General features: G+C 44.8%; 1 protein-coding gene and 1 non-coding gene across 6 annotated transcripts in view; both read right to left on the reverse strand.

Moving 5' to 3' along the window:
• The window catches only part of STAT3 (signal transducer and activator of transcription 3), a 69935-nt gene that overhangs the window by 2553 nt on the left and 47596 nt on the right, over positions 1 to 19786 (reverse strand). For 2 of the 5 annotated variants that reach the window (XM_078437140.2, XM_078437141.2), the window contains 15 exons: positions 17245 to 17403; positions 17022 to 17114; positions 16102 to 16161; positions 11068 to 11097; positions 10875 to 10968; positions 10715 to 10762; positions 7756 to 7839; positions 6829 to 6927; positions 6349 to 6484; positions 4964 to 5016; positions 4641 to 4735; positions 4385 to 4524; positions 3667 to 3879; positions 638 to 680; positions 242 to 354 (listed from right to left, as the gene is read on the reverse strand). In XM_078437140.2, the coding sequence (XP_078293266.1) occupies positions 242 to 354; positions 638 to 680; positions 3667 to 3879; positions 4385 to 4524; positions 4641 to 4735; positions 4964 to 5016; positions 6349 to 6484; positions 6829 to 6927; positions 7756 to 7839; positions 10715 to 10762; positions 10875 to 10968; positions 11068 to 11097; positions 16102 to 16161; positions 17022 to 17114; positions 17245 to 17403 (1460 nt within the window). The remainder of the gene's footprint in view (positions 1 to 241; positions 355 to 637; positions 681 to 3666; positions 3880 to 4384; positions 4525 to 4640; positions 4736 to 4963; positions 5017 to 6348; positions 6485 to 6828; positions 6928 to 7755; positions 7840 to 10714; positions 10763 to 10874; positions 10969 to 11067; positions 11098 to 16101; positions 16162 to 17021; positions 17115 to 17244; positions 17404 to 19786) is intronic. The other 3 variants (XM_078437144.2, XM_078437142.2, XM_078437143.2) reach the window with 3 other exon arrangements.
• On the reverse strand, positions 9897 to 9969 carry TRNAK-CUU (transfer RNA lysine (anticodon CUU)). Its single transcript has one exon. It is a non-coding gene; the product is annotated as a tRNA-Lys (tRNA).

The following is a 19786-nucleotide window of genomic DNA, read 5'->3' on the forward strand; positions in this document are numbered from 1 at the left end:
GAAAATGTATCATTAATGTTAACCTCCCTTGTTTCTTTTCACTGGTTTTAATATGGTTATTTAAAAAGTCGCACCTACGTGCGTGGTGCACGTTTGGTTTCCAAGGGACAGCGCGGCTCTAGGACCTCTCTCTACCAGTCTGCGTGGCCAGCTCTGGGCTCTGTGCGTGGGACCGTGGGCCCGGCACACAAAGGGGGCACACTTCCCTCCCAAGGACAAGGTCTGTCGACCAAATACTCACCAAACTGCCCTCCTGCTGAGGGTTCAGCACCTTCACCATTATTTCCAAACTGCATCAATGAATCTAAAGTGCGGGGGGACATCGGCAGGTCAATGGTATTGCTGCAGGTCGTTCTGTAGGAAATGGGGAGCAGCAGGAGGGGAAAGGGCCGGGTTGACAAGACACAATGGAGAAAAAAAAAAAAAGAACAAAACACACACACACAAGCCATCAAACTCTGGTCTCCAACAGAAAAATAAAAGCTCAAGCTTTTTAAACACACAGGGTCACTCTGAGTACTTCGCGTAGCCCAGGGCATTCCAGCCCCTCTCAGGGTAGCTCTCACCCAGTGTCCTACTCCCGGGATAACTGAGGACACCAGAAATGAAGGCCAAATTTAGAAGGGAAGCCACTTACGGTGTCACACAGATAAACTTGGTCTTCAGGTATGGGGCAGCACCTGGGAAGAAGAAAACTGGGGCTTACTAAGGTGACCCCACTGTGAGTAGAGGGCAGGTGGAAGCCGGCCGCCTCATCAGGGGAGACTTGCCCCTCCCTCCATCCTTGAGCGGAGATCGTTTTGAACCTGTCTCCCCTCAGGGCTGCCCCCTCCACCACTATGTACTATCTGATGTTCTAGGTGCTTGCAGCTGGGTAGTTCAGTTCTTGCTGCTACGCTTTCCAGAGCTGCAGAGACTTCTGAGCACACACCCTTGTCCCACCTGAGCCTAGACCAATGCCACCTTTGTGTGTTCATTCTTTCCCTAGATGATGTGAACATTTAACTGCCTGTGTGTGGTCTGAGGCTCGTATTCTGGCCTGGTCGACTCTCTTAGGTAACTTCTCTGCATGCAGGAACGGAGCCTATGCAGTCTGGGCTCCAACACCCCTGTCCTGCTGGGACACCAAAGTCACCAAGTCTTGAAGAGAATATGCAGATTGCTAATGCATTTCCAAAGCCCAGGGTCACACCTTCCATTCCTATGGCACTGATCTGCCTCTACCACATTTTTAGGTGAGTGTAGGAGTAACCCCCCAGTTGGGTAACTACACCGCACAAAAAGCGGCCGCTTTATAAAGGGAGGCTGGCTGGTATTGCAGCACCGTCGACTCTGGGCTGGAAAACAGGAGGCCAAGGCCTCGTTATGTCTTCGGCAGCTAGGAGACCTGGAGCGAAGCACTTTCTACACCAAGAGGGAGATGGAAGAGGGAGGCATCCATCTCCGTCATTTGTAATTCTTGTTCCATACTTAGAAATGTGAGGACCGGAATAAATGAATTTTAGGTGCTCAATGTTTACACCAAGAGGTCCAGGAGACTTGGAATACTGGCACGACATCTGGGAGAGTCAGGTGAACAAACAAATCACTTGGGGGGCATGGGGCCCGGTGGGTGGGCCGAGAGAAGCACAGTTAAAAAGTTTGAGGTTTATAGACAGACCAAGGGATCAGAAAGTATGGTGACAATCTGAGAAAAGGCATTGCCAGGGGTCACTGGACTGCCAACCAAGGTTATTTTTGGCCAAGAAATAGATTCATACGGTGCAGAATCCAAAGATGTACCCAGGCAGGGTTCTGGTGTCTTCTAAATCCACTGTGGCGCAGACCTGAGGGGAGCTGACATCTCAGACAGAAAAGGATTTAGTTCCCCAGTGATCAAGGTAGCTGAGAAAACTAGCTTCAGCCTCAGATTCAGCAAGAGCAGAAGCAAAGGAGAAACAGGACTAAACGCCGAGCTCTGGCTGTGTACAAGGTTGTACATATACTTCATCCAATTTGTAAGGTAAGGGGGTTGTCATTTCTAAAAAGGGACTCTCTCCCTCAAGCCATCAGGAAATACTGTGTGGGGTCTGGTGGAGAAGTAAGGAGGAAGGAAGGGTCCTGGGAAGATCATCTATCCCTGGGGACAAAAATATTTTCATGATGGAAAATGGGAGGAAACAGGCACAGATCCACGTCCCCGAGGACTCCCACTTTAATGCAGGGGCTCCACTGGCACACCGCCCCCCCCCCCCCCATCGCCTCGCTCCTGCCACCCCAAGCCCCTCAGTGCCCACTGCATACACCTGCCTCCCTGGGAGGCTGGCAAAGCACTCAAGTCACTAGTTCCTCTCTCTTGTGCCGGGGTGGGGTGGGGGTGGGGGGGTCTTGCCCCTGAGAAAACACTAGTGACTCCAAGCAGGAAAGGACCTTGCTTCCTGGTCACACAGGATGGGTGATGATAACAGAGGACACAGCCTCAATTGGGAACTTGGATCTTGAAAGCAAAATGAGCCAAAGGGACCAGCACTTGGACCTAAATGTCCTCACCAGAAGGAACAAAGAGTAGAGTGTCAGGGCTGATAAACAGATCTCCCAACTGAAGCCCAGCTGGAAAGAAAGATAAGTAGCAGACAGGAAGTGAGAGTTAGCTCTTCTACAGTATGAATAAAACCCAACACCAGAACAAAGGGAAGAGGAAAGTCAATTGCCAAGTAACTCAAGTTCCTTCTTCCAAGTCCCAGTCTTCCCCATCTAAGAAATTCCTCGCACGGGATCTCTGTGAACAGGTGGGAATGTGCGTGTGAGCTCTTTGCACAAAGACAATTTTTCCAAAAGCAACTGGGGTGGAAGCTACCCTCAAAGGACCACTTCAAAGAGCTCTCCAACTAAGGGAAGTTAAATAAAAACAAAGAATGGCAAATCACAGACTCCCCAACAGGATCTGGACAGAGAAGAACGCAGAGAGCCAAATCAGCAAGTGCCAAAGGCACAGACCAGAGGGGCTGCTTCTCCTTGCGGACGACTAATGGTTACAAACTTACTATGAAACATTTGCTATACGACTTACTTAGACACCTGTGCTCTTGCACATTAAACAACCGCTTTATTTCAATAGCTGCATGTTCTCAATCCCAATTCCGCGCCCTCCCACGGTTTACAGGCTCCTCTTCAATCACCACGCCCCCCACCCCTCCCCGCTCTGCTCGTAAACCCACGTTCCAGTGCTGCTAACACTCATTTCCTCCAGAAAGCCTTTCTCCATCCCGCTCGACACTGCTCACATTGTTCAGCGATGGGGAAAAGGAAACATGCTAGACTCAAGTCTGAGTCGCAAACCTTCCAGTGTAAGAAGCGGTGTGCTGGCAGGGCATCCTGTTACTTAAGAATTCTGTCCTCGTGCTCTCTCGGCAGTATTTTAGATGTTTGGGGTGAGTTAAGTGTGTGTGTCTATTTCCCCGTTTAGCCTGCTGGGTTCTCTGTAGGACAGAGACAAGTGACTTTGATGCCCCTCCTCTCTCCAACCCTAACAGCCACGACCAAAAAGCACTCACTACTGAGTGCTTATTTCCCATAAGAGGAATAAAGGTCACCAGGCTCTTTGGGCAGTGACCTACCTATCCCCCAAGAATCCTGCAATTTCCCACTTTTTCCCAGAAAAAGTGCCCAACGCAGAAAATCAACAACTACCTGGGTCAGCTTCAGGATGCTCCTGGCTTTCTGGTCGACAATACTTTCCAAACGCCTCCTCCTTAGGAATGTCCGGGTAGAGATAAACCAGCGGAGACACGAGGATGTTGGTAGCATCCATGATCTTATAGCCCATGATGATTTCAGCAAACGACATGTTGTTCAGCTGCTGCTTGGTATATGGTTCCACGGACTGGATCTGGGTCTTGCCTGTCATCGGATATGGGAAGGGAGGATAATGGCCAGGTAATCTTAAGAGAAAACTACCTGATTTATTTTTCCTTGAAAGGGAATGGCTTATGCCAACCTAGTTCTTGAGCCTCGAATATCCTACCCAGTCACCTGGCACTATAAAAATGTTCAGCTGGCTTCTGGAGAGGTTACCCAGTTGGGTCGTCAGCAATATACCTGAATAACTACTTGCATGAGATAGATTAACAGGGTAAATTAGAAAGGAGATGAAGAATGAGATTTAAATCGGAAATTTGTAGGCAAATATTAGCTCCTGAAGAAAGCAAAACAAAATTGCCAAACAATCCTCCAGCTGAAAGAATTTGGAAGAAAAGAAGTCACTGAAAAATGTTTTTACAAGTCCAAGGCAGGGGAGTGCGAAGCCATCTTTGCCCACTAGGGGGCAATAGGTACTTGAAACTAGCAGTGGCCACAGCGGAAGCAGCAACTGCCACCAGGTGGGGCGGGTGAGAGTCAAACTTACCGCTGATGTCCTTCTCCACCCAAGTGAAGGTGACACCTCCTTCTTTGCTGCTTTCACTGAATCTTAGCAGGAAGGTGCCTGGGGGCTTGGTGCTCAAGATGGCCCGCTCCCGCTCCTTACTGATAAAACCCATTATGTACCTGGAGCCAAAGAACAGCAACAAGATCTGGGCTGATGGGGTCCCGCCCCTGGCCTGCTGAGAGCAGGTGACGTGTTACCCATGTGCACTCTGCCGGACACAAGAGCTTCAACCTACCCTTCATTCCAAAGAGCCAGGATGTACTTTTTCACAAGATCAATGATATTGTCTAGCCAGACCCAGAAGGAGAAGCCTTTGCCGGCCATGTTTTCCTAAAGAGAAGAATAACGAGAAAGCCAAGTCTACTATCCCAGCCTTTTCCTTCTTAGGGACACAGTGCCACCAAAATCCCCAGGCCCATCTACCCTCAAGTAGGGCCTACGGGCCGCTAGACCATGAGTCTACAGCCTTCAGGCCCAGTGCCGTCCCCGACAACCTCACGGGTGGGCGTCCCTCCCGCTCCCACTCGGCAGCGACAAGGATTTAACAAGATGGCTTACTTTGCAAAATTTAGCCCACGTAATCTGACACCCTGAATAGTTCACACCAGGTCCTGCAAGAAAAAGAATAAAGCAGTGTAACTTCCAGCTTCAAATCAAGGATTTTATTTCTCAAGACAGAACATACATTCATGCACATCTGTCCCACAGTGGGCCAAGTCACCATCGGTTTTCGTGTCTTTAAAGGTTCCCACCGTTGTGTCCATGTATGTGTGCACACACAGGTACACACATGTACACAGATGTACAAAATCCCATCGTGTGATCACCTGCGTTGTTGTTTAGACTAGCAGAGGTGGTGGATGACGTATCGAGGGTCCGTCCCCCCACCCCCCCACTCTTCCTAGCCTCATGTGGTGGCAGCTGGTGCTCAGGGACCAGCAGCACACAGTAATAAACTGACAGTGTTAGAGGGTCACATTTGGCGGTGGCACAGGATAAGGCTACTTACAGTCCAGGTAGCATGTAAAATAAAACAGTCCACTAAATTTTTTTTTCCCAGAGGAAAAAATAAAAACAAGCCTACAGTTTATTGAAGAAATGGACATGGACATCAAGCTTTGGCCTCTGTCTTCTTTTTTTTTTTTTTTTTTTTTTTAATTTTTTTTTTTTTTTTTTTTAACGTTTATTTATTTTTGAGACAGGGAGAGACAGCATGAACAGGGGAGGGTCAGAGAGAGAGGGAGACACAGAATCCGAAACAGGCTCCAGGCTCTGAGCTGTCAGCACAGAGCCCGACGCGGGGCTCGAACTCACGGACCGTGAGATCATGACCTGAGCCGAAGTCGGACGCCCAACCGACTGAGCCACCCAGGCGCCCCTGGCCTCTGTCTTCTAACATGCACTTAAAAAACAGCTTCCTGGGGCGCCTGGGCGGCTTAGTCGGTTGAGCGTCCGACTTCAGCTCAGGTCATGATCTCACTGCTCATGAGTTCAAGCCCCGTGTCGGGCTCTATGCTGCCAGCTCAGAGCCTGGAGCCTGCTTCAGATTCTGTCTCCGTTTGTCTGCTCCTCCCCTGCTCGTGTTCTGTCTCTGTCTCTCTCACAAATATGAAAAATAACTTAAAATAACTTAAAAATAACTTAAAAAAATTTTTTTTTGATTTAAATAGCTTCCTAAGGTTAGCCGAAGTAGTGCTCTGGAAGGGTGAGGGGTCCAGCCACCGAGAGAAAAGAAATCTGCCTCCCACCTCAGAAATGATCACCGGGAGGCAAGCTTCCCGTGCATCTCTATCTCTCCTCCACCCCACCTCCCCAACTGCTGGAGCACATGTTTTCAGGCCCCAGGACAGTGTCTGGCTCAGCAAATTTTCCTGAATGAATAGCCCCACAGGCCAGACTCCTTCTCTGAGGAGGGCAGCAGGGAAAAGGGGGAAAATGCTGACCTAAGAGCTTCTCTGCCAGCGTCGTCAACTGCTCGATGCTCAGGCCTCGCTTTGTGGTGGAGGAGAACTGCCAGCTCAGCACCTCAGCCACTTGATCCCAGGTTCCAATTGGGGGCTTGGTGAAAAAGTTCACGTTCTGTTGAAAACGACACATTTGCTCATTTTTTTTTTTTTAATTTTTTTTTTTAACGTTTATTTATTTTTGAGACAGAGAGAGACAGAGCATGAACGGGGGAGGGTCAGGGAGAGAGAGGGAGGCACAGAATCCAAAACAGGCTCCAGGCTCTGAGCGGTCAGCACAGAGCCCGACGCGGGGCTCGAACTCATGGACCGCAAGATCATGACCCAAGCCGAAGTCGGACGCCCAACCGACTGAGCCACCCAGGCGCCCCAACACATTTGCTCGTTTAGATGGAGACGGTGGTGCTTGGTGACCCACGCTAGGACCGCGACAATGGCTTCCGAAGGATGGGCGCTTACCTTGGGGTTGTTGGTCAGCATGTTATACCACAGGATAGATGCCCAGGCATTAGGCATCTGACAGATGTTGGAGATCACCACAACCGGCAAGGAGTGGGTCTGTGGAGAGAGTGGGGAATAAGCTGGGGAGGCAGAGGGCCCTCACAGCTTCAAACGTCTCTTCAGTCAGACCTGCAGGTTTCGAATAAAAGAATGTGCCTTAAATCACACCTACTGCCAGCCCTTAGGGAGGAACTCGGCTGAGTCAGCTCAACGCCCAGAGTGGAGAGAATGCCAAGTGCGGGTCACAGGACACAACCAGGAACTTAAAAGATCTGACGTGCTCAAAGCTGGACTCGCAGTCCACCGACTCCCCGTTTATAAAACCTGGGAGGCACCCTCCGAGAATTGAAGCTGCATCTGCCCGTTAAACAGACAGGTCTCAGTAGGCAAAGACTAGGATTCTTGCTTTTCCGGGTATAGCTTTAATTTAAAGATGAAGAAAGTTGATAGAAGAGAATGCAAATGCCATGATTTCCTGTACACTAAAAACAGCGGCTGTCTAAAAAGCCTGTTTTGCCCAAACTTTATAGAGTCCATTATCATTTCTATGCACAGATTAATAATATATTAATTAATTACAATTTCAGTACTTTCATATACTGAAAGCTGAGTATACAGTTGACCCTTGAACAGCATGGGTTTGAACTGCATGGGTCCGCTTATACATGGATGATTTTTCTTGATCTAGAGTACAGTCCTATAAACGTATTTTCTCTTACAATTTTCTTAGCAACATTATCTTTTCTCTAGCTTACTTTATTGCAAGAACACAATATATAAAGCATATACATCATTCTACCTTCTGTAGAAAAAATCCCAACTAGAAGTTCTTGTCCTGAATCACCCCTGCATGCAGCCCTGTCCCAACTCTGTGGCAAAACTCACCTCAAGGTCAATCTTGAGGCCCTGGTGATACACCTCAGTCTCAAAGGTGATCAGGTGCAGCTCCTCGGTGACAATCAGGGAGGCCTACAACGAGAAGGGCACCCTCTTCCTCAGAGAGAATGGCCTTGGATACTAACAGCCATAGCTGAGGAGAGTGAATGCCACAGCCTCATTGCACCAAGAAGGGTGATCCACCGGGAGGCCATGGACACAGCAGGGACACAACACTGAGAACACGCCCTCTTCAGTGCTACGATCTTCAACCTCATCTTTTACTGGTTTTATTACAATACTATAGACCCAATAGGTTATTTACCAAATGGGTAAGGTGCACAGAAAATCAAAACAATGAACACCTGTACCCACTACCCAGTTTAAGGAAAAGATCATCACCACGGAGATGCTCAGAATGCCCTTCCCCATGCCCTTCCCTGGTCCCTCCTCCCTCAGATGTAACCGCTATTTTGTCTTTTGGGTTTATCGCTTCCCAGTTTTCCTTTAGGGTTTTACTGTATTTATCTCTCTAAATACTGTATGCATTGTTCAGTTTTAGAGCTCTGTGAACCTTACACAAACCGTACCCTATGTATTCTTTAGGACTCGCTTTTTGCATCCATGGGGTTGTATGAATTTGCTGTTGTTCATTTTCACAGCTCTAGAGCATTCCATCATATGACTCTACCACGAATCCTTTATCTACTCTAGCAACGATGGTATCTGGGTTATATTTAGGGTCTACAATCAAGCTGCTGTGACATTTTGCACATGTCCCCTGGTGCACATGTGCAAAGATTTCTCTATTGTTAAATCCTGGGAGTGGCACTGCTGGTTTGTAGAGTACGTTCATTTTTTTATTATGTCCAGTTGTTTTCTGAAGTGACAATTTATACTGCCACCAGCAATATGGCAACCTTATTTTCGGTAAGACTTCTCAATGAATTCTCAGAGACACAATTTCAATTTGTTTTTAAAACGCTATCTTTTTCCTAACTATAGAAATAACATATGTTCAGTTTAAAATGCAAATATCACAGGGCGCCTGGGTGGCTCAGTCGCTTAAGCATCCCGACTCTTGATTTTGACTCAGGTCATGATCTCACAGTTCGTGAATTCGAGCTCTGTGTCGGGCTCTGTGCTGACAGTGCAGAGCCTGCTTGGCATTCTCTCTCCCTTAAAATAAATAAACTTAAAAAAAAATAATAAATCAACTTTAGAATGCAAATATTACAGAGACAGCATAGTCTTAGATACTAACAGCAAAATAAATACATAAGCATTGTTTGGTATACATTCCTCGAGAATGTTGTTGTTTTTTTTATTTATTGGGGCAACCGGTGGCTTAGTGGGTTAAGCATCTGACTTCGGCTCAGGTCATGATCTCATGGTTCATGAGTTTGAGCCCCAAGTTGAATTCTGTGTTGACAGCTCAGAGCCTGGAGCCCACTTCAGATTCTGTCTCCCTCTCTCTCTCCCTGTCCCTCCCTCACTTGCGCGCGTACACACGCGTGAGCTCTCTCTCTCTCAAAAAGAAACATTAAAAAATAAATAAAATAAAGTTTATTTCTTTATTTTGGCGGGGGAAGAGGAGTTACACTTGTGAGTGGGGGAGAGGCGGAGAGAGAGAGACCAAGAATCCCAGGCAGGCTCTGCGCCAACGTGGGACTTGAACGCACGAACTGTGAGATCATTACCTGAGCCAAAATCAAGAGTCAGAAGCTTAACTGACAGAGCCAACCAGGCACCCCACCTCCCCACCTGGAGAATTTTGTATTGCATATGTGAATAGAACAAAAACAGTATAGTACACTTTTTTTTTTTTTTTTTTAAATTTTTTTTTTTTTCAACGTTTTTTATTTATTTTTGGGACAGAGAGAGACAGAGCATGAACGGGGGAGGGGCAGAGAGAGAGGGAGACACAGAATCGGAAACAGGCTCCAGGCTCCGAGCCATCAGCCCAGAGCCCGACGCGGGGCTCGAACTCACGGACCGCGAGATCGTGACCTGGCTGAAGTCGGACGCTTAACCGACTACGCCACCCAGGCGCCCCAGTATAGTACACTTTTTAAACAAATATGCTAATATTCTACTCGAATTATTTTGCATCTTGCTTGTTCTTTCTTTTTTTTTTTAAGTACACTCTATGCCCAACATGGGGCTTGAACTCACAACCTTGAGATCAAGAGTCACACACTTTACCGACTGAGCCAGCCAGGCACCCCGCATCTTGCTTTTCTAAACAAATATGCCACATACATTTTTCTATGTTGTTGTATATAGACTCCTTCACTCTTTACAGTGAAGCATTATAAATGCACTTTTCTCGCTAAAGGCCTGCTACATTTTAGAGAAGAGGAAAGAATGGGCAGGGCACAAATACCAGAAAAAGAATAGACTATCACAATCTTTTTAAATGATTAAAAACTAGTTTTGGTCACATTTGCCTATTTTATTTAAGTTTATTCTTGACACTGAGAATCCCGTAATCTGAATCAAATGGAGGAAGAGAATAATAGAAATAAGGGGAACAGGTTTTATTCTTTTTCTTAAATTTTTAATTCAGATTTATTACAACCTTCTATCCCACCTCATGAGAAAATCAGGACACCAAAAATGAAGCCAGGCAGTCTCAGCTGGCAGGAGTTGGAAGGGGAATTTGGAAAGCCCCAGGCAAGGTGGAAGCTTCTTTTCCACTAAATGGGTGTGGGTAAGTCAGCCAGGGACTTTCCACCCCTCCTTAAAGATGAGCCAACTCCCAGGACAATCAAGAAAATGCTCCAAGCCAGAGAACTCCACGGCAGAGTGACTTCTGACCATGTCATTTTTGACACATGGTGACTTTTCCAAATGACTACAGTTTAACCACAGGTTGGAGTCTCTAATTCAGGCCAATAAGAAGGCTCTTTTTCCCTCCCCATTAAAGAAAACCCTCCCAGTTGGTTTCGTCCCCCAAAAAACTTACATCACAATTGGCTCGGCCCCCGTTACCACATCTTTGCTCTCTCAGGGTCTGTAGGAAAAGCAGAGAGCACCTGGGTCACGTGAGGCTCCCCCCCACCCCCACCCCCCCTCTCCCTCCGCCAGGTGCCCTTGGAGAAGGGGACCCAGGTTTCTCCATGTACCAGATGTTTGAATTCTGCAGAGAGGCTGCCGTTGTTGGACTCTTCCATGTTCATCACTTTCGTGTTTGTGCCCAGAATGTTAAATTTCCGGGAGCTGAATCACAGGAGAAAAACCAACCACACAGGTGATGGAGCAGCCAGAGGACAAAGTCAGATTAAACAGATCAAAAGGAAGCCTTTAGGCTGAACTCACCCTCTGAGAGCCGCAACATCCCCGGAGTCTCTGTTAAGAATATAAACTGGTGTTAATAAGACTGGCCCCGTTTCTTCGAAAAGTCTACTCTATCCATAATGTACTCTGCTGGAAAAAAACCACTGTTCTCCTGGGAATTTCTGTAAACGATTCAATTACATTTTGTACGTGAAATACGACAACCCTGTACAAGCCTGCCCAATATCAATTTCCCCCTCCCAATAGACCCTTGCATCTGCTCAGGTATCCTTCCAGTCCCCGCCTCCAGGGGATCCTGATTGTTCATTAAGTACATCAGAACATAGCACTCCACGGTGTGGTGGTCCCAGGGCGAGGACATGACCTACGCTGTCTCAGACTGGGAAGGAATTACAACATGGGCTGGATTTATTTTCCATAGCTTCAACTGAACACGAGCAAGGAAGCATATGACCTTACTTATACTGCAACTCAGAAGGGAACCTCACAAAGCCAGTGATACTTATGATGGCGGGGAAGGCACACGGAAGATTCTGGGTCCAGGATGACATAAGTGAGTCACTGATCTCACTGTCAGGAACTTGCCCTAACTCTGCATTTCCAGTTATACTGGGCTGCAAATTTCCTTATTATTTAAGCCACACTGGGTTTTCTGTAAAGGTTTACTACTCCCTGTAACTCAAATCGTCCCATTTCATATTAGCTGGAAACAATCTTCCTAGCCTGTCCGGTCTTTCAGCTCTATGTGTTTGAACATACAGCTTTTTTTTTTTTTTTTTAAGTATTGAGCCTTTTTTTTTTTTTTTAACGTTTATTTATTTTTGAGACAGAGACAGAGCATGAACGGGGGAGGGGCAGAGAGAGAGGGAGACACAGAATTGGAAGCAGGCTCCAGGCTCTGAGCCATCAGCCCAGAGCCCGACGCGGGGCTCGAACTCACGAACCGTGAGATCGTGACCTGAGCTGAAGTCGGACGCTTAACCGACTGAGCCACCCAGGCACCCCAAACATACAGCTTTTTATATAGTCACATTTCTCAGTCTTTTCCTTTCTTATTATTTTATTACTTTTTAAAGTGGTTTTTTTTTTTTTTTTTGAGAAAGAGCGAGAGTGAGAGCGAGTAAGCGGGGAAGAGGGGCAAAGGGGTAGAGAGAGAGAGAGAATACCAAGCAGGCTCCACACTCAGTGAAAAGCCCAACGTGAGACTTGATCCCATGACCATGAGTTGGACGTTCAACTGACTGAGGCACCCAGGTGCCCCTATTATTTTAGTACTCTTTTAAAAGTGCTTCTCCATTGCTACATATTCATGAATATAGCTACTATTTATTAAATAGAGTATTTCGTGTCGGTTTACAGATTAAAATTGGTCAAATTTTAAACCATTCAGAAGATATCTTTCCATATATCACAGGTTAAAAAGAATTTTTTATTAATGTTTATTTACTTTTTGAGACATACACACACACACACACACACACACACACACACAGCATGAGCAGAGGAGGAACAGAGAGAGAGAGGGAGACACAGAATCTGAAGCAGGCTTCAGACTCTGCGCTGAGCTGTCAGCAGAGTCCAACGCAGGGCTCGAACTCAGGAGTGGTGAGATCATGACCTGAGCCGAAGTTGGACACTCAACCGACTGAGACACCCAGGCGCCCCCCCCCATATATCACAGTTTATAACTTAAGAGTCCATGTTACCAGGAAATTCTCTCTCATGTTTAACCTATATAGCCTTTTTTTTTTTAAACTTTTTTTTTGCGTCACAGCTTTCACATGTAATTGATGAATAATAAAGTACACTATTGAAAATGTATTTGGATAAGATTTGACACACACCTATATATACTACACACACCTATGAAATCATCAGCCCAAACAAGGTGATGAACATACCCAACATCCCCAAAGTTTCCCCAAGCCCATTTGTAATCCATTTCCCAATCCCACACTCCACGCCACCTTTGTCTCCAGGCAATCACTGGTCTGCTTTCAGTCACTATAGGTGCATTTGTATTTCTAGGATTCTATATGAATGGAAGTATGTATTCTTGTTTCTTGGTCTGGCTTCCTTCACTCAGTGTAATTATTTTGAGATTTCTCATGTGTGGCTGGTATCAACGTTCATTCCTCTTTATTGGGAAGTGATATTTCATTTATGGATAGACCACAAATTACGAAGCAACAGTGGAGCAATCGGTCAGCGCAAGCTACTTACAGATATGCCGCAAGGTGTCTATTCACTCGCCTGTTAATGGACATTTACGTACAGCCCTTTGCGTGCACATATGCTTTCGTTTCTCTTGGGTTAATACTGAAGAGTGGAATGGTAGGCTTATAGGGTAGGTACATGTTTAACTTTGTAGGAAACTGCCAAGCTCTTTTCCCAGAATGGTTGTACCATTTTGCCATTTTACCATCATTATGTTATACGTTCACCTATGCTTTTAAGATACATTAGCTGAAACATATAAATACATCCGATGGACAGCGAAACATAAAACTCTAATTTCTCATTCAAATCCCCCCTGCCCCCAATATCAGGTTGTCCCAAAACTACTTCCTGAATACTCCATCCTTTACTAACTGATTTGACATGTCATTTTTAACGTATATTAATTATTTATATAAACTTGAAGCCCATTTCTGGACTCAAGATTTTGCTGCCATGATCAGTTTGTTCCTGCCCTAGTAACACACACATCTAGTAACTGAAACTCTGTGATACATTTTAATGTCTGGCAAGGCAGCTTCCCATTATTTTTAGTCACTAAAAAAATGTTTTTGAAAGTAAAATGGTGGTTGCCCAGGGCTAGGAGGATAGGGAAATGGGGATTTGTTGTTCAATGGATGTAAAGTTTCCATGTCGCACAAGGAAGTAGTTCCGGAAATCTGCTGCACAGCAGTGTGAATATACACAACGCCATACGCTTAAAAATAATCAAGAAGGTGGGGCGCCTGGGTGGCTCAGTCGGTTAAGCGTCCGACTTTGGCTCAGGTCATGATCTCACAGTTCATGAGTTCAAGCCCCGCGTCGGGCTCTGTGCTGACAGCTCAGAGCCTGGAGCCTGCTTCACATTCTGTGTCTCCCTCTCTCTCTCTGCCCCTTCCCTGCTCATGCTGTGTCTCTCTCTGTCTCAAAAATAAATAAACATTAAAAAAAATTAAAAAAAAATAATCAAGAAGGTAAATTTTACATATTAAATTTTTTTATCATAATTAAAAATAACACACCCTTTTTTATTTTCTTTATGTTTATAAATATTTGCTTTTTTTTAAGTTTATTTATTTATTTTGAGAGAGAGAAAGAGTGCACACATACGTGAATGGGGATAGGGCAGAGAGAGGGGGAGAGAGAATCCTAAGCAGGCTCCACACCCAGCGCAAAGCTCTATGCTGGGCTCCATTTTACGAACTGTGAGATCATGACCTGAGCCAAAACCAAGAGTCTGATGTTTAACCTATTAAGCCACCCAGATGCCCCCAAATACATCCTTTAAAAAAAAAAACAAACAAAAAACAGGGGCACCTGGGTGGCTCAATCAGTCAAGTGTCTGACTTCGGCTCAGGTCATGATCTCACAGTTCCTGCGTTCGAGCCCCGCATTGGGCTCTGTGCTATGGAGCCTGCTTTGGATTAGCTCCCTCTCTCTCTGCCCCTCCCCCCACTTGCACTCTCTCTCTCTCAAAAATAAACGTTAAAAAAAAATTTAAAAAACCTTTCTTTGCTTATTTTTCTCATCTAAGATACAACTTGAAAAGCAAGTCAAAGGTTTAAAAAATTCTACTCACATTTTGCTTGGTGCCATGTTAACTGAGAAGAATTAACATCTTTATGATAAAAATCCACAATCCAGGAATATGATCTGTCTTATCACTTTTTACAATATCCCCTCCTCATAAAATTTCATAATTTTCTTCAAATAGATCTTACACATTTCTGTTACGTTTATCACAATATATTTTTTACTTTTGTTGCTTATTGTGAGATTATGCTAATATGTGGTTGAAGTTATTAATTTTTGTTTATTTTTATCAAGACTGCCACCTTCCTGGGCGCCTGGGTGGCTCAGTTGGTTAAGCGTCCGACTTCAGCTCAGGTCCTATCATGGCTTGTGAGTCTGGGCCTCACGTCGAGCCCCTGTGCTGACAGCTCAGAACCTGGAGCCTGTTTCTGATTCTGCGTCTCCTTGTCTCTCTGCCCCTCCCCCACTTGTGCTCTGTCTCTATCTCTCAAAAATAAATAAATGTAAAAAAAAAAAAAAAAAAAAAGACTACCACCTTCCTCAAGTCCCTTATTTCATTAGTAATTACTTTCCAGTTCACTCTCTTCATGATTTCCAGATAAATAATTACGTCACCAAAAATTAAGGATACATTTTCCTTTTTCAAACCTCTTCAAAGTATATGTGCATTTTAATTTTTGAAAGGTATTGCCAAATTTTGAAAAGTATGTACCCGAGGGGTGCCTGGGTGACTCAATTGGTTAAACATCTGACTTTGGCTTAGGTCATGATCTCGTGGGTCACGGGTTCGTTCGATCTCCACGTCAGGCTCTGTGCTGACAGCTTAGAACCTGGAGCCAGCTTCGGATTCTGTCTCCCTCCCTGCCCTTCCCCTGCTCACATTCTGTCTCTCTCTCAAAAATAAACAAACATTAAAAAAAAAAAAAAAAAAAAAAAAAACAAAGAAAAGGATGTATTCCATTGCGTGGTGAAGTGTGGAACAATAAAAACCATCAACTTTTCCCCATATAGTCAGGGTTTTATATGACATAATTTATGCATAATTTATATGCATAAATTACACTTACAAGTAAAAAATTAAAGAAAAAGAGGGACCCAGAGTCACAATAGCAATTGAAACTCATATCTGTACCACTAGCTTTGTGGTTTTGGTCAGGGCAAGGCTTCTGACAATTTTTGTTCAATAAATGAAGCTCCTTGAATGGAAATAGTCTCTAAGTTCACATGGTATCTGTTAAAGTTCTCATTTCTCTGTCTCTCATTTGAAAAAAAGAGAAAAAAAGAGCAAAGATACGGAGTACTTACTTGTCAATGCACACTTTAATTTTAAGCTGATAATTTAACTCAGGGAATTTGACCAGCAATCTATTTCAAAAAAGAGGGGGAAAAAAAAGTTTCTGAGTAAAGGAAAAAAAAAAAATCAGTTTCAAAGAAAAGTCAGTAGGCTCCCCCAGCAACGTCTACTTGAAGGAATATAAAATTCACAACGCTTTATTTCTAAAAGGTGAATGAAGCACAATCCCAAATCCCTCTTCCTGCTTAGTGCCGTCTTTGACCTTATGTTGAGTATCACCCCTTCAGGTCAAGAGGTCCTGAAAGAAAGCCTAAGAAATCCGAACTTGGACAAGGTTGTGAGAGATTCAGCAAAGGATAATAAAAGCCATTTCATGAGAAATATTACGGGAATACGTGCTCTGCAGCTGGTATTCCTTCTATTAAACCTGAAACCTAACGCCATACACCAAGCTTCTGAAGAGGGAAATTTCACTACGGAAGGGCAAACCCCAAAGCACCTGTTCTGACTTGGGTGTGAAAGTCACACCCCACCCTCCAGGCTCACCACCCACCTGCTCTAATTACCTCTTAGCTTCTAGATCACTAAGCCTTTCTCTTTCCCTTAAAATCCTCAGGGAAAAGTAGGCTCAGAGAACAGAAAATAACCAGCATTATTTTGCCTCCCTCGTAGGGCAGAAGGAGACACAACGAACTAAGACCGTGGGCTTGAAATTTCAGGAAGATGCCCACATAACCTCGAAAAGAGGTAACCGTTCCTTAACTTCTGACAGAAGAGTCAAAGGGCAAGTTGATATTATGCCAACAAATTCCATACCCACCATACCATCGCCTGTGATGCTTGGAAAGAACAACCCTGGCCACCAACTCTCTTTCATCCTAAGAGCATCCCTCAATGATGTATCTACCAGAAGAGGAAGGACAGGGCCCACCTGACTTTGGTAGTGAACTGGACGCCAGTCTTGATGACCAATGGCCGGTCGGGATGCATGGGCATGCAGGGCTGCCGCTCAACCACAAAGGCACTGAAAGGCACAGGGAAGGACGGCAGTCCATAAGCTTCCTGGTGAAACAGTCTTTGCCCTGTGCCTCCAAAGTGAAGGAGGTGTATGTGGCGGGGGAGGGGCAGTGATGAGAGAAAGAATTCTAAGTTACCTTTTCATTAAGTTTCTAAACAGCTCCACAATCCTCTCCTCCAGCATTGGCCGGTGCTGTACAATGGGATCCCCTTTGTAGGACACTTTTTGCTGCAACTCCTCCAGTTTCTTAATTTGTTGGCGGGTCTGAAGTTGAGATTCCGCTAATGAGGTTATCCTGCCAATAAAATAAGAAAGCTACCAGTCACCTGAGTGCGGCACCGGTGAGAGTTAGAGAAGGGGAAGGGAATCCCACCACCGTGCAGTCCCCTAAAATAAGAAAGGGTCATTTTTTTTTTTTATTGTGGTAAAATATACATAGCATAAATCATTGGCATTAAATAAGAAAAAGTGGCGGTGGGTGGGGGGAGCCTGGCTGGCTCAGGCGGCAGAGCACGTGACAGCTGATCTCCGGGTCAAGCCCTGAGTTCAAGCCCCACGTTGGGCATAGAGCTTACTGAAAAATAAAATAGGGACGCCTGGGTGGCTCAGTCTGTTGAGCGTCTGACTTTGGCTCAGGTCATGGTTTATGAGTTTGAGCCCGTGTCGGGCTCTGTGCTGACAGCTCAGAGCCTGGAGCCTGCTTTGGATTGTGTCTCCCTCTCTCTCTGCCCCTTCCTTGCTTGTGCTCTGTCTCTCTCTCTCTCTGTCTCTCTCTCAAAAGTAACTAACATTAAAAAAAATGTTAAAAAAATAAAAACGAAAATAAGCAAAAGGGAATTTCTTTATTATTATTACTTTAAATAATACCTTCCTCAAATTTAACATTTCAGAGAGGGAGCTAGGCATAAGGAAGAAGTGTTAAAACATACCCCTAAGAAGCATGAACAGAGTTATCATCAGGAGGTAACAAGCATTAGAACCCAGCAATGGAGAATGGGAAATATGAAATTTGGCACTGTCTTCATCCTAACCTGTCTTTGGACCAAAATGTGGGGACTGGGGAAAGGCTGACAATTAGGTGGCCCAAGAAGATGGGTTTGAGCTCGTTCTGCCGCTCAATGTCTGAGCAATCCTGGCCAGGTCCCTTCACCATGCAGACCTCGATGTCCCCTTGCATGAAAGAAGGGGTTGAACTACATGATTAATAAAGACTAAAAGACCTCAAAGGAGAAAGTAAAAGATTTTAGGGTTGGGGGCGGGGGTAAGGAACAGGGCAGCTGTTGGGATTTCTGGGCTCCCTGACTCTCTTCTGGCACTTCCATTCTCCTATTTCCAGAACTCAAGCTTTTTGGTTCCCTGATCAGAAAGCACTTAAAACAGCTTTCAGTAAGTTGACAAAACTCAGGGTTAGTGAGGATATGAACAAACAGGCTTTCTCAGGCAGAGCTATCCTAAATTTCCAATTTCATGCTCTACGTGTCTGGTGGTTCCCCTTTATGCCAAGTTTCTCATAATTTAAGCTGGTGCATCATGTTCACTGTTGGGCCTTGCACATCAGGGATATTCACCAAGACCTGCTGCATGAATGAAAGCAAAAGAGCAGATAAAGAATGATCCCACTGGGGCGCCTGGGTGGCTCAGTGAGTTAAGCGTCTGACTTTTTATCTTGGCTTGGGTCATGATCTCAGCGTTCATGAGACTGAGTCCTGTGTCGGACTCTGTGCTGACAGCACAGAGCCTGCGTGGGATTCCCTCTCTACCTCTCTCTCTGCAACCATCTCAAAATAAATAAACAAACATTAAAAAAAAAAAAAGGTAACCAAGGGGCGCCTGGGTGGCTCAGCTGGTTGAGTGTCTGACTCTTGATTTCAGCTCAAGTTGTGTTCTCACAGTTTGTGAGATCAAGCCCCACATAGGGCTCTGTGCTGATGGTGTGGAACCTGCTCGGGATTCTCTCTCTTCCTCTCTCTCTCTCTCTCTCTTTCCCTCTCCCTCTCAAAATAAATAAATATACTTAAAAAAATTTTTTTTAATTTAAAAATTTAAAAAAGATAACCAAAATTAAAAAAAAAGACGGGTGCCTGGGTGGTTCAGTCAGTTAAGCGTCTGACTTTGGCTCAGGTCATGATCTCACAGTTTGTGAGTTCGAGCTCTGCATCGGGCTCTATGCTGACAGCTTAGAGCCTGGAGCCCGCTTCAGATTCTGTGTCTCCCCCTCTCTCTGCCCCTACCCTGCTCATGCTTTGTCTCTTTCTGTCTCAAAAATCAATAAAAACATTAAAAAAAAAAGAAAGAAAATGTAGATGACTCTGTTTACATATATATGTACGATAACAAACGTCCAGAGGAATGGTCATTGAAATTTTAACTATAGGTACCTCTGAATGATTGGTTTTTTAAAAGACTTTTCCTCTTTCTATTAATTTTTTGTATTTGAATTTTTTTCCTTTATAAAGAGCATGTATTATTTTAGATTATTAAAATAACTAAAACTCAAACTTTAGTCTGTGCCACATAGTTACACCAAAAGCTTTATTTAAGCTATTAAATAAAACATGCTTATATGTAAGAGACGAATCACTGGGTTCTACTCCTGAAGCCAATACTACACTGTATGTTAACTAACTTGAAAATAAATTAAAAAAAAAAAAAAAAAAAAATATATATATATATATATA

This window comes from Panthera onca, chromosome E1 (assembly GCF_046562875.1).
Source record: "Panthera onca isolate mPanOnc1 chromosome E1, mPanOnc1 haplotype 2, whole genome shotgun sequence".
Classification (NCBI taxonomy): Eukaryota; Metazoa; Chordata; class Mammalia; order Carnivora; family Felidae; genus Panthera; species Panthera onca.